Source organism: Eleutherodactylus coqui, chromosome 1 (assembly GCF_035609145.1).
Source record: "Eleutherodactylus coqui strain aEleCoq1 chromosome 1, aEleCoq1.hap1, whole genome shotgun sequence".
In the NCBI taxonomy this organism is placed as follows: Eukaryota; Metazoa; Chordata; class Amphibia; order Anura; family Eleutherodactylidae; genus Eleutherodactylus; species Eleutherodactylus coqui.
Genome location: NC_089837.1, coordinates 26,456,226 through 26,471,231, shown reverse-complemented (window position 1 = coordinate 26,471,231; position 15,006 = coordinate 26,456,226). Strand labels below are relative to the sequence as shown.

Genomic DNA, 15,006 nt, shown 5'->3' with positions numbered 1-15,006 from the left:
ATGGTCCCGATTTTCGACCAGCGTTTTATCGTGGCAAACTTGCCACAATAAAACGCTTGTGTGAATAAATCCTAAGGCTGGTGAGCGGGGTTGCCCTTTTTGGGGCACTTACTACACAGTGGAAGTGATTTCAGGTGTCATTTTGGCCAGCAGCATTTCCCTACTTTGTAGTACTTCGATTGGTTGGAGAAGGGTTATTTGTCCTGGTTTTGATATATTTAAAGGCAGAAATAAGAGTTCGATTTCACAAGAAGGTTTTTATTCAGTGATTTTTACAGTAATAAGAAGGTTCATGGGGACAATTCAGCGTTGCGGCTCTGGAAGTAAACCAGGATCTTCTCTTCTTCCTTCTATCTACAATACCTCTCCTCCTCTATGGATCCCGCTCAGATGTCACCTCAGGTACATAGAATTTGGATGTTTGGTAGATTCTACCCAAAAATAACCTCTTATTGGATGTTTAATGTCTGTGAACAACGGGTGGGTTAGATTTTATCAGTGAATCAGAATCTGGTTTCTTCTCTGTGTTTATTCTCTGAGGAGTTTCAAAATTTAAATGAAACTATTAAACATTTTTCACATATAGATCAAAAAGCCTTCTCTCCTGTGTGACTTTTTAGATGATTAGCCAGATCTGGTATACTTGAAAAATATTTCTCACACTTTGAACATGAATATTTCTGTTTCTCTTCGGTGTGCTTTTTCAGATGTCTATTAAGTTCGGATTTATTTATAAAAGTTTTCCCACATTCCGCACATAAATACGACCTCTCCCCTGTGTGAGTTTTCTGATGATCTGTAAGTTTGCTTTTAGTAATAAAACCTCTTCCACATTCTGAACATGAATACGGCTTCTCTCCTGTGTGATATCTCTGATGTACAACAAGACCTGATTTATTTGTAAAACATTTCTCACATTCTGAACAAGAAAACGGCTTTTCTCCTGTGTGAGTTCTTTCATGTGTAGTAAGGTTTGGTTTTCTTCTAAATCCTCTCCCACATTCTGAGCATGTAAATGGTTTATCTCCTGTGTGAACTCTATTGTGTTCAGCAAGGTATGATTTACTTACAAAGCATTTCCCACATTCTGGACATGAATACGGCTTCTCTCCTGTGTGACTTCTCTTATGTTTATAAAACTTTGATTTATGTATAAAACCTTCCCCACATTCTGGACATGAATACGACTTCTCTCCTGTGTGCATTTTTATGTGTGGATACATGTTTGACCTACGTGTAAACTGTTTTCCACATTCACCACATTGATATCTTTTCTCCCCATTCTGACCCACAATTGTGGTAACAACCTGTGATTGGTCAGGAGAAGATTCCTCATGATTAGGGGGATTATATGATGGATCTGTACTGTGAAGTCCTGGAGGCACATTAATGGGAATGAGGTTTTCTCCTGAAGAGTACTGCACGATATCTTCATCTTCTACCTTAAAATTTACTGCGAACATGAAGTTTCCCTCAGAGATCTCATTGGGATTTTCTGAAGAAAAAGGATATTTAAAAAAAAAAAAAAAGAAAAAAATCGATTTCAGGATTTTTTTTCATCCAATTTACAAATTTATCACATTCTTATTAGGCCGGAAATGCACATAATCATGTCAATTAATTAATTATTTAGATGCCACATTGAAAACTGAACACATGTCTAAACAGCCAGGTAGTAAGGAGAACTCCTCGACACTGGATTAGAAAGGGTTAATTCACATAAAAAATGGCTAAAATTTTTATGTACTTCTGTTAAGTAAATCCAAGGAATTCACAATGTGCTTTCCCACTGAAAATGTATAGGAGCTGGGGAGTGTGCGGGTGGCAGGGACATTGGATTGCAAAGGGTTAAGTCTTGCCTGCCGCAGTGCTTAACCCTTTCCAATTCAATTTGTATTCTGATTTTCCTAGGGGGCTTACTCTTTTTCTGCTGTTATACAACGGCGCTATATGCTGGCTAAAGCCAGTACTGCATGAGGTGACACGTTGGATAAGCTCCGACAGCAGAGAGGCTGGCAATATACAGTAAGAGAACCCTGACGGATGTCTACCAACATCAGAGCTGTACAGCCTTAAATCATAATGTCTTTAAACGGCAGACAGTGGATTGGAAAGAGTTAATAGTAGAAGTGACAACAGCATTTAAAGGGTTAAGGCAGATTGCAGCTGTTGCCGCCGGGTGTGGGCTGTAATAAATAGCCTAAGCTCTCTTCATGTATACCTCGTCCCCACAGGATGTAACTGTACATCCTATAGCAGGAAGGGTCTCTCGGCCAGCTCATTATCACCTGGATCAACAACTTAGGAGGATAAACAGGCGGAACTAGATGGACATGGTCTTTATTCGGCCTTACATACTATGTTACTATGTTACCTACCTGTGGGAACATCCTCCTCCACTTCACTCTTCCACTGGTGATCGCCCCTCATCCTCTCTTCTTCTACCTCTACTTTAATATCAGTCACATCTTCACCCTGATATATGGAGTAATTCAGTACAATATGATCGACCACCAAAATCTATGGCTGCAGGAGGAGAGAGCCACGCACCGCCGACACCGGGCAGGGGCGGGGAGCGGTGCGCCGCCGACACAGGGCAGGGGCAGAGAGCGGTGCGCCGCCGACACAGGGCAGGGGCAGAGAGCGGTGCGCCGCCGACACAGGGCAGGGGCAGAGAGCGGTGCGCCGCCGACACAGGGCAGGGGCAGAGAGCGGTGCGCCGCCGACACAGGGCAGGGGCAGAGAGCGGTGCGCCGCCGACACAGGGCAGGGGCAGAGAGCGGTGCGCCGCCGACACAGGGCAGGGGCAGAGAGCGGTGCGCCGCCGACACAGGGCAGGGGCAGAGAGCGGTGCGCCGCCGACACAGGGCAGGGGCAGAGAGCGGTGCGCCGCCGACACAGGGCAGGGGCAGAGAGCGGTGCGCCGCCGACACAGGGCAGGGGCAGAGAGCGGTGCGCCGCCGACACAGGGCAGGGGCAGAGAGCGGTGCGCCGCCGACACAGGGCAGGGGCAGAGAGCGGTGCGCCGCCGACACAGGGCAGGGGCAGAGAGCGGTGCGCCGCCGACACAGGGCAGGAGCAGAGAGCGATGCGCCGCCGACACAGGGCAGGAGCAGAGAGCGATGCGCCGCCGACACAGGGCAGGAGCAGAGAGCGATGCGCCGCCGACACAGGGCAGGAGCAGAGAGCGATGCGCCGCCGACACAGGGCAGGAGCAGAGAGCGATGCGCCGCCGACACAGGGCAGGAGCAGAGAGCGATGCGCCGCCGACACAGGGCAGGAGCAGAGAGCGATGCGCCGCCGACACAGGGCAGGAGCAGAGAGCGATGCGCCGCCGACACAGGGCAGGAGCAGAGAGCGATGCGCCGCCGACACAGGGCAGGAGCAGAGAGCGATGCGCCGCCGACACAGGGCAGGAGCAGAGAGCCCGACCGCCAAAACAGGGCAGAAGCAGAGAGCCCCATTGCCTATATAGAGCAGGTGCAGAGAGCTCCACCCCCTATGAACAGAAGGGCAATAGCTCCAACACCTATACAGAGCAGGACCATAGAGCTCCACCCCATAAATAGAGCGAGTCAAAGAGCTTCACCTCCTCTATAGAGTTGAGACAGAGAGCTCCACCTCCTATATAGATGTACTACAGGGCTCAGCACCATCTACCTGCTGGTTCTCCGAGACATCTTCCTCTGGACAGTCCTGGGAATATGGAGGATGGGGACCTCTCTCTGGTGGGTTTTTCCTCCCGGCTCCATCTGTGGAGACACACAGTGATGGAACAGATTATATAGCCAATGATGGCAGAATGTAGGGGAGCTCATACCTGGTGCCGCCTCTTACCTGGTGACCCCAGAGGCGGGAGCCCCTCCAGCATGGCATCCGCGTACACATCCCGCCGGCCCTCTACATACTCCCACTCCTCCATGGAGAAATAGACCGCCACATCCTGACACCTTACAGGAACCTGTAATAATAATAAAAATGCATATAGATATATGTCTGCGCTGCGGAATAAGCTGGCACTATACAAATAAAGATTATTATTATGCCCATATATCTACATTAATGTATGTCTGGTGCCACTTCAGTAAAGCTTCTATGATCACTGGATGTGGTTGGAAAAGAGTTCTTATAATCTGTTTAGGAGCTCCTTTTTGGAGTTCCACATTAGTCTTTGTTGCAGCCAGTTATGCATCGCTGTCGCTTCGCCCTGTGGGCACTATGTGGGGTTCTGATAATTGTTATGGGCATGCACTATTTACTAAACTCTCATGCATATCAGTGCTGCATTGGGACGCCTTAAGGATGCGCCCGCTGATGACTACTCCCTGGGCGCCGGCTCATGATGATGATGATGATGATGATGGTCCCTGCGGCCAGGTAACACTTGTTTTTTATAATCTGTATATAAAGTAGGTTACTAAGGGTTTATATGCCTGACAAGGATCCCTGAGCGGAGATATATATATATATATACGGACCACGATGGAATACAGTGTCCTTTTACTGCGGTGGGGTCCGACCCCAGGTGAGGTGTGACAGCTTGTTTTGGCTGATGAGTTAGCCTTTTGGTTGTGTTTCACCAGACAGCGGAGTGCCGCTGGGGACGGGAACCGGACAACACATATCATCAGCCAGAGCCCCCCGGTATAATGCCCCCCGCAGTCACCTCTCCTGTCAGCAGCTCCGTCATCTTGTTGGTGAGTTCTAGGAGCTTCTGGATCAGGGAGTGAGGGTGGATGATGGGAGCCGCTGTCTTCTTCACTGCTGTGTACTCCTGTGGATGGAGAGAGACGCTCAGGGATCGCACCGGCCATCGTAAATGCAAGAAAGATGGGAGGAATCGAGAATACTTCACCTCTCCGGTCAGCAGGTAGATGATCTCCCGGGTGACGTCTAACATCCTGCTGCTCATCTCCATCCCGTCCATCCTTGGGGGGAGAAAACCGGACCCCGATAGTGAGAAATCCCCCTGAAGACAGAGAGGTCACATGTCTGCCGGAGCAACACAAGTGCCAGCACCACCCTTATGTATATCCTCTGATACCGGCTGATAACAGAGAGGACAACCCCTGATGTCAGCTTACTGTACTGCTGTGTGTGTGTGTATATATATATATATATATATATATATATATATATATATATATATATATATCCTCTGATACCGGCTGATAACAGAGAGAACAACCCCTGATGTCAGCTTACTGTACTGCTGTGTGTGTGTATATATATATATATATATATATATATATATATATATATCCTCTGATACCGGCTGATAACAGAGAGGACAACCCCTGATGTCAGCTTACCGTACTGCTGTGTGTGTGTATATATATATATATATCCTCTGATACCGGCTGATAACAGAGAGGACAACCCCTGATGTCAGCTTACCGTACTGCTGTGTGTGTGTGTGTGTGTATGTATATATATATATATCCTCTGATACCGGCTGATAACAGAGAGAACAACCCCTGATGTCAGCTTACCGTACTGCTGTGTGTGTGTATATATATATATCCTCTGATACCGGCTGATAACAGAGAGAACAACCCCTGGTGTCAGCTTACTGTACTGCTGTGTGTGTGTGTGTGTGTGTGTGTGTGTGTGTGTGTGTGTGTATATGTATATATATATATATATATCCTCTGATAACAGAGAGAACAACCCCTGATGTCAGCTTACCGTACTGCTGTGTGTCTGTGTATATATATATATCCTCTGATAACAGAGAGAACAACCCCTGATGTCAGCTTACTGTACTGCTGTGTGTGTGTGTGTGTGTGTATATATATATATATATATATATATATATATATATATATATATATATATATATATATATATATATATATATATATATATATATATATATATATATATACACACACACATACTCTGATACCGGCTGATAACAGAGAGAACAACCCCTGGTGTCAGCTTACTGTACTGCTGTGTGTGTGTGTGTATATGTGTGTATAAATATATATATATATATATATATACACACACACATACTCTGATACCGGCTGATAACAGAGAGAACAACCCCTGGTGTCAGCTTCCCGTACTGCTGTGTGTGTGTGTGTGTGTATATATATATATCCTCTGATACCGGCTGATAACAGAGAGAACAACCCCTGGTGTCAGCTTACTGTACTGCTGTGTGTGTATATATGTATATATATATATCCTCTGATAACAGAGAGAACAACCCCTGATGTCAGCTTACCATACTGCTGTGTATATATATATCCCCTGATATCGGCTGATAACAGAGAGAACAACCCCTGGTGTCAGCTTACTGTACTGCTGTGTGTGTGTGTGTATCACACACATACTCTGATACCAGCTGATAACAGACAGAACAACCCATGATGTCAGCTTACCGTACTACTGTATATATAGATAGATATATCCTTTGATACTGGCAGATAACAGAGAGAACAGCATGCCAGGATCTACTCTGTATACACTGTAGGAGCTGAAGGACCTGTGATGACATCAATATCATGTGACCAGGGGGCGGATCTCGGCATTGGAGAGAATCAGACAGACCTGTGATGACATCACTGTCATGTGACCAGGAGGGTGAAGCTCAATATTTGGGTTGAATCGAGCAGAAGTGTTGTGGAATATAAACATATGAAGGCCCTGTGATGACATCATATTCACGTGATGAGGGGGCGGAGCTGAGCGCTGAGGCGGGGCCTATGCGAGTTCCCCATGTGACCAGTCCTGGTGGGTGTGGCCAGTGAGCTCCGTGCGATTGTTCTCAGTCATCTTGTAGATGTGACTGACAGGAAGTTATGTTACTGCAGCTTCCAGCTTACTGAGGGGGTCTTCCCCAGGGCATGCTGGGAGTTGTAGTTCTTCTGCCCCAGTAATGCTGCGATTAGTATAGGCCTCAGCCTGCGCCCGACCCTCACGGCTGGGCGGGCCACGCTGGATGCCTCACTCTCACTCTTGGGCTCCTTCGCACTTACATTTGCGATATCGCTGCGATTTTTTTTTTAATCACAAATGTCAATAGGACTTTCTAATGTTAAAAACGCATTGCAAAAAAAAACGGAAGCACAAACTTGGGATTTTTGTTCAATGCGTTTTTTACACTTAAAGTCCCACTGACATTTGTGTTTAAAGAAAAGCAGTGACATCATGATTGTAAATGTGAAGCCCCCCCCCCCCCTCCTACTGTCAGCAGTGCACCCGCGGCACGAGGTGGTCTACAGCAGTGGTGCTAGGTGGGCCCGCATGCTCTTACCCTGGAGGGATGGGGACCCTGCTGTCCGCCAGCTCTGCTAAGCCTCCAGAGTTTTATGCCGCCTGTCGCCCCCCCACAGTATGTCAGGGCTTCCGACGATCTTCCCCCCCCCCCCCCCCCCCCCAGTATATCAGGGCTTCCGACGATCTTCCCCCCCCCCCCCCCCAGTATATCAGGGCTTCTGACGATCTCCCCCCCCCCCCCCCTCCACAGTATATCAGGGCTCCTGCCAATCTCCCCCCCCCCCCACAGTATATCAGGGCTCCCGCTCATCTCTCTCTCCCCCCCCCCCCCCCCCCGCATTTGCTCAGACGAGTAATCAGTTAATAGACAAGACCGATGCTCGCTCATCTCTACACTCCGCCATTTTTCAGTGCGTCTTGTTTCTACGGCGCACAAACTGCCTCAACAATCTTCTTTTTAGCTTTCCGCTCGTGCGCAGGCTCATTTTTTTCGGACCTTGTGTAGTTTACTTTCAGATCATTTGGGATTACATACGGCTTTTTGATTGCATTTTTTTCTGGGAGACAGGATGACCAAAAAAGTGCATTTCAGCATTTCTGGCGTTCTTTATTATTTTTTCACCGTGCGCGGTAAATAATGTGCTACTTTGATAGATGTGACTTTTACAGATGTAGCGATACCAAATGTGTATTTTTGTTTTATGATTTAGATTTCTTTATTATTGATATGGCAAAAGGGGGCAATTTAAACTTTTATTAGTTTTTTTTTACTAGTGGACCACAACTAGTGATGAAATAGAAATGTGAAAACACATAGCTCGCTCACCACCTCCCTCCGTCCGGCACCCGCTTTCACATCAGGCTGCGTCCTCCCTGCCTGGAGCCGCTCCGCCGTCCATAACAGCTACTTTAAAAATGACAAAACGCTGCCTTTCTCTGAGGAATCCCTAAGCCTTTATTATTTAGGGTTACGCATAAATGTCAGATGCAGAGGACGCGCTTCGAGTCACAAACGGATCTTGATCACCTAATTTACATAAGACATCACTTAAATCTGACGTAATTAAAAATAAAAAAGCACCTGACATTGACTTCTACATCGTTGGTTTCAGAGCCTGGCACAGATTTAACTACCAAACAGCTGTCACATGATCATTCTAATGGCGCATTCAGACGACCGTATATTGGCTGGGTTTTCTCTCCGCCCCTCGCCACTATTTGCAATGGGACGGGGCAGCACTAAATTTCCTGGCGTAGCTCCAACCCCATTACGCCCCCTCCCATTGCAAATATTGCCGAGGGGCGGAGAGGAGGCGGGAGCTCAGCACACTGCTCCCAGCTCTTCCAGCCTCCTCCCCTGCAGAGAGGGACGCCGTATATTGGCCGGGCTGAAAACCGGCTGATATACGGTCATCTGAATGCGCCCTAGCTCACATATTCTTTATTTCCATGTAGCGTAAGATTGATCCGTATGTACCATATATGAAGAAAACCCCTTCAGTGATAAATCAAGGACACAAGTGCTGGAGAAACCATGGAACTTGGTGGCCTTTATGAAATAAACACCCGGATCGTGTACCACTATGCTCCGAGAGTCCTATATACCAAACAACAACACAACAAAAAGGAGAAAGGGAGAGTTCACGATATGCACAGAAGGTCCGATCTCTAATTTAACCCAACTTCAGCATCCAATGAGCCTCTCTTTTATATAATTGCTCCTGATCTACCTTACGTTTTCTGCCTTTTCTAACAATTCTATGCCATAAAATATCAATGTACCTACATTTTCATTATGTATGCCCATGAAATGTTTTGCTGCACCTGAACTTCCCCATCTCCATTCCTAATGTAGCGTAAATGTTCCACTATTCTGGTTTTCTGGTGCATCCGACATACTTCAGTTTACAGATAGTACATTCTATAATCTAGATTACATTTACACTTTCTCAGTTGATATAACTAGTGATAGAAAACCATTGGGACATGTGGCTGTTAGTGGAGCTATATACGCTCCGTGTCTTACTACATGTGCCGCAGCGCAGGGGCGTAACTATAGAGGGTGCAGGGGATGCGGTTGCACCCAGGCCCAGAAGCCTTAGGGGGCCCATAAGGCCTCTCTTCTCCATATAGGGAGCCGAGTACTATGAATAAAGCATTATAGTTGGGGGCTCTGTCAGGTTTTGCATTGGGGCCCAGGGGCATCAAGTTATGCCTCTGTTGCAGCGTAATTTACCGCAGCAATATGAACCTTTGTGTTCTAACCAATGTAAACCCTTGGAGGTAGAAGCCTTAAACAGACTGGGTGACAGAATGTTGCCTAAATTCCTATTTCTTCTTGCAACGTATGAAATTCCATCTTTTAATATATCATCCATTGGGTCGTCTTGTTGGAGAATTGGAAGGTGTTTAAGCATTATTTTCTTAATTTCAAAGAAATACCTAGTGTACGCTGTGGGAAAAGTGTTTTTTTTTTTATATTTAGAAAGTGTTTCACGAGAAGTCTCTTTTAGGAGATTAGTTCTATTTTTATGTTCTACTTTGTGAATCGCCTTGTTCAAAGCGTTATTCTCATACCCCCGCCTGTATTGTCTCTGACAAATTAGATCTCTATGTGTATTATAATCTTGAGCTTTGGAGCATGATCTTTTATCCCATACCATTTCACCTACTGGTATCACCTGTATGGTGTGCCTGGGATGGGCACTCGAAGCATGCAGTATCATGTTCTCAGAACTGGGTTTTCAATATATGCATGTGTCAATTGTATTTGTAAAGATGTTGCCCTTAAGCATCAAAACAAGAAAAGGTATAGCCACTAGAGATGAGCGAGCACGCTGGGTTAAGGCAGATACTCGAGCGATCATCGCTCTTCTTGAGTAACTGCATACTCGTCCTGATTGCAGCTATTGCCCACAGGAGTCAGCTGTAATAAACAGCTGACACCCGCGCTGAATGAAGAGAGGTCGCCCCGCCATCTCTCTTCATACATACCCTGACGCTGCAGGATGTAAATGTACCATGTATAAAGGGCCAGTGCTCTCAGTGCAAATCGTATTACCGTTTATATAATTGAAAAATAGTTCAGGGTTATTTTTGCTCTCTTTGGCAATCAGTCTCTCTGCCTCCTCCTTGGCAGTTTTGATCTTTTCCTTGCATATTGTTTTTTTTTTTTCCCTATATGTTTTAGCGCTTCTTCGCTATCTTTTGTTTTAGGAATTTAAATGCTTTCTGTTTATCCCTTATTGCCCCCCTTACAGTCTTGTTGAGCCACATTGGTTTCTGCTTATTTATATTTCTTTTGTTTTTGTTCAAGGGTATGAACTGCTCACATTCCTGTGTCCCTGATCCAGTCTTTGTTTTGGCTCCACCCTACCTGTTAATTGGACTTTCTATAAAAGCTTGGCCCTTCCTCCAGTGCCTTGAGTGATTAATGTGCTCCAAACCTTGATCAAGCTCTGTACTGCAAACTGAGACCACCTGTTGCTGACCCTTGGCTTCCCTTCTGACTACGCTACCAGCCTCCTCCATCTGTCTTACAAACTGAGACCACCTGTTGCTGACTCCTGGCTCTTCCCTGACTACTCTTCAGACCTGTGGATACTATACCTGAGACTCCACCCTAGTGCCTGGAACCCCTACAAAATAATCACGCCACAAAATGGAGTCTGTAGTTACCACCCTGGGGAAACAAGTGACAGAGTTCTAAGAATTCTGTGCTTTATGCCAGGAGAAGTTTTCTGCATTAAACACCCAGGTGCTGGATCAACAGAAGGAGATAATTACCTTACATAAACAACTGTTGGATTTGAATCATTCAGGCTCTGATGTCCGCATGTCACTGCCAGCAAAATGTGCATAAGATTGTCACCAATACTGAGGCTTCCGAAATGAATGCCAAAACTATTTTCAGATGCAGCCCACCTTATTTTACCATTGACCAGAAAAAAAAGCAATCTTTATCATCAACCTCCTTACTCCTTGCCAGGGCCTCACTATACCTAGAGATAAGCAGTAATCTTTTTAATAACTTTGATGTCTTTACGACCGCTATGAGTCAAAGCTTTAGTTAGCTGAACTGCTGTGACATGGTGGAAGGGAGGTTACATAACCTATGAGAAGGACTATGTTCCATTGCAGAGTGTACAGTGAAATTTTGTCGCTTAGCGAATTATACCACATGGAAACCAGCTGCACAACAGAGCCAATTCCGCCAGGGATTATCTGAGTGGATAAAGAATGAACTTGCCAGAGTGGAGACCTCTGATAAACTGGAAGATTTAATTCCCCAGTCGAGAGTTGAAGCCACACGATGACCGATGCAAGTTGATGTCATCCACAATCCACCACTAATAAAAAAATGTGCCATGCTAAAGATCTGTACTTTTTTGTGGAAGCTCAGGACATTATGCCTTAAACTGTGAAAATAAATTCCAAAGGACTCTCGCCCTGGCCAACATCAAGACCACGACAAATCATGTTTTCCCAAAATAAGGGGATGTCACCAAACACACCTATGCACTGATACTTCAAGACTATGTGAAAACCCCTCCCCCGCTCCACCATTTTGTCTTCCCAATAGATATCTTAACAGGAAATCATAGGACGCAGGAGACAATCAAACTGGAGCTCTGCATAAAACCTGACCACCAGGAAATGATCAGATACCAGCTCATCTAATCGTCTAAATTTCTGGTGACTCTTGGAATCCCTTGGTTTACTACCAATAATCCCTCTATTAACTGGAAATCAAGGACTATTGCCTTCCCCTCAGAGTACTGTAAGGAGAACTGCAAGATGGCACCATCCACCACTAAACCAGTGCAAGATCCCCAGAACGGTCAATAGGACCTTGAGAAATCATTGGTTCAATACTAGATGTTCAGAGATGTCTGCAGAAAAAAGAAAGCTGATAAGCTCCCACCTCATCAGCCCAATGATTGTCCAGCGTAGTTGCTCCCCGGTGCTTCTATTCCATTCAAACAGATCTATAACCTTTTGGAACTGGAGTTAAAGGTACTCTGAAAATGCGTGGACAAAAATTTGAAAAGGTGTTTCTTCAACCGTCTTCTTTCCTGGCTGGGGCACCCATATTTTTTTGTGGAAAAGAGTGACTTAATCCTGCGACCATGTATCAATCAAAAGGGAGTTAAATAAGATTACGGTCAGTTATTGCTACCCCTTCCCTTAATTCTAGAACTATTAGAGAGACTTCCCTGCCAAGATCTTTACTAAACTCGATCTAAGAAAGGCCTATAACCTTGTTCGGATTAGCCCTTGGGGTGAATAGAAGACTGCTTTTAGGACAAGGTACAGTCATTTTGAATGTCGTGATGCCATTTGGCTTTTGCAATGCTCCCGACACCTTCTAGCTCTTTGTCAATTACGTATTTAGAAACCTGTTGAACCAATTTGTAGTGGCGTATCTCAATGACATCGTTATCTTCTCTTATAACTTAAAGGAACATTCCAGGCATGTTCAAGCATTTTTGGAACGACTCCAAATGAATAATCTCTACATCAAACTAAAGAAGTGCGAGTTTTAACAGACCCAAATGCAATTCCTGGAATACATGATCTCCCCAGACAGCCTAAGTATGGAACCCTGTAAGATTAAAGCCATCCTGGTTTGGCACATTCTAAAAAAATGTGAAGCAATTGCAGCACCTGATTGGTTTTGTGATTTTCTGCAGAAGATTTATTAAGGATTTCTCAAGTCATCTTTCCCATCACCTCCCTCACAAAGAAAGCACACATGTTTTACTGGTCCCCAGAGGCGCAAGTTTCTTTTGAGAAACTAAAGACTGTTTACTTCAGCACCAGTACTGATCCACCCAAGACCGGAAGTACCTTTTTTTTTTTTGTTAAGTTGGATGTCTCCAACTCCACAGTGGGAGCTATCCTGTCACAATGAGACGGAGATAAGATGTAACTACATCCTTGAGCATTTCTGTCCTACGCCTTATCACCCGCAGGGAAAAACTATGATGTTGGAAACAAGGAGCTTCTGGACATCAAAATGGCTTTCACCAAATGGATGTGCCTCTTGGAAGGAGCCCACCATCCAGTAACGGCTCTTACTGATCATAATAACTTTGAATTTCTCCAACTGCCAATAGGTTATCTGTAAGACAAGCACTATGGGCCCTGTTTTTCTTCAGGTTTCATTTTATCATGTCCTACTGCCCCAGATCCAGAGACAGCAAGGCGAATGCTTTGTCAAGCATATTTTTGGAGCCTGAAGAGGGGTCAAGCACAGGTGATACAACCCTGTCCCCCAAAAAGTTTTTGGGCATCCTGCCCTCTGAAGAACTTCTAACAAAGTTTAAGGATATGAAAATGATCTTTTTCTGAATTGTCCTAAGGATGTGAAGCTGTCTTTCAAAGATGGACTTTTGAGGCGAGAACACCAACTATATGTCAACTCGAAGTCCTTAAACTAGTCTACGAATCTAAGCTTGCCGGTTACCTTGGGGTCACAAAGACTTTGGAACTCCTGCTTTGTTCTTTCTTGTGGCCCAACTGCAGGAGGGATGTGATGAGGTATGTCACCTTTTGCGAAGTAACAAAACATCACAAGCTTGCCCTCTGGGTTTTCTATAACCTCTTCCAGTCCCATCCAGGCCATAGGGATCTATAGCTATGGACTTTACAGTGGATTTGCCCACCCTCAAAAATAATGAGTACCATCCTGATTGTCTTGTACCGACTTACAAAGATGGCTCACTTCATCCCCATAAAAAAGATTCCCACTGCCGAGCACACCACTGAGTTGATGATCTGGGAAATTTTCTTACAAACTGAGACTTCCCATTGCTGACTACTGGCTCTTCCCTGACTACTCTCCAGACCTGCGGCTACTACAGCTGAAACCACTACAGCTTATGTGTCAATGAATGAAAGAAAGTTGCAAATTGTATCACGTGGTAGGTCACCCACTCTTGGTTTAGGGCGTATGGCCCTGTGGGTTCTTTCACTAATGATGGGACGTTCTCCCTTGCCTGCCAGGAGCTCTGTAAATATTTTGGTCACTGCGGTTCTGAGAGTGTCAGGTGCCCAAGATTTGGGCAATCCCTTCATCCTAATGCTACGGCAACAGCTCCTGTTCTCTTGATCTTCTATTACAGTCAGTACCCTATCAATGTGGTGTCTTTGCCGCGTTATGTAGTCAATCAGTTTTTTATTTTGTGTAATGATGGCAGTGCAAGTGTTCTCCAGATCCTCTATAGCGATATGTTGAATTTCTGTTTTTACGGCTGTTAATTTGTAGACAACTGGTTTTATGGCTTGTGCCAAGATGTTTTTAAGGAAATTTTTAGAGATATTTGTCTGAAGGAGATTATTGTGTTTGACTTCTGTGCTAATTTCCATGTTCAAATCAGCTGGATTTTCCTCCTCGAGCGATAGGGTCTTTTTTGATGCTGCTGCGGGGAAGTGATAGGGTCTTTTTAGGAATCACTGAAGGGCAGCGGGACTTTTAGATGTGGCCTGCGACCTGGATGGGTGGTTGATTCCCATCGCCCCCTTTTTCACCATAATGTTGCTAGATTTGAATAATTGCAGCTGTGTATGGCCCACATGTGAAGGGGATGTGAGATCATATTTCCCTCACTGCTTGAATTGTGATCATGAACCGAATTATAAGACAATTTTTTTATCAATGGTGACTGGAAAGGATTGGGAGCAATGAAGATATGGTGTATTATGTAATGGCCCATCCCCTTCTGGGGAGAAGTTGTTGTAAAAAGCTGGAGCATTCACTACCTCAGCCACATT

General features: G+C 45.3%; 1 protein-coding gene across 1 annotated transcript; it reads right to left on the bottom strand.

The window, feature by feature from the left end:
• Positions 1 to 237: 237 nt before the first annotated feature.
• LOC136619918 (oocyte zinc finger protein XlCOF8.4-like) lies at positions 238 to 6,506 on the bottom strand. Its single transcript, XM_066594644.1, has 7 exons — positions 6,393 to 6,506; positions 4,856 to 4,969; positions 4,667 to 4,774; positions 3,838 to 3,961; positions 3,661 to 3,752; positions 2,379 to 2,475; positions 238 to 1,495 (listed from the first exon to the last, which is right to left on the bottom strand). The coding sequence occupies exons 2-7, from the start codon at positions 4,925 to 4,927 to the stop codon at positions 588 to 590; spliced, it is 1,401 nt and encodes a 466-aa protein (XP_066450741.1). The 5' UTR covers positions 4,928 to 4,969; positions 6,393 to 6,506; the 3' UTR covers positions 238 to 587.
• Positions 6,507 to 15,006: the final 8,500 nt, after the last annotated feature.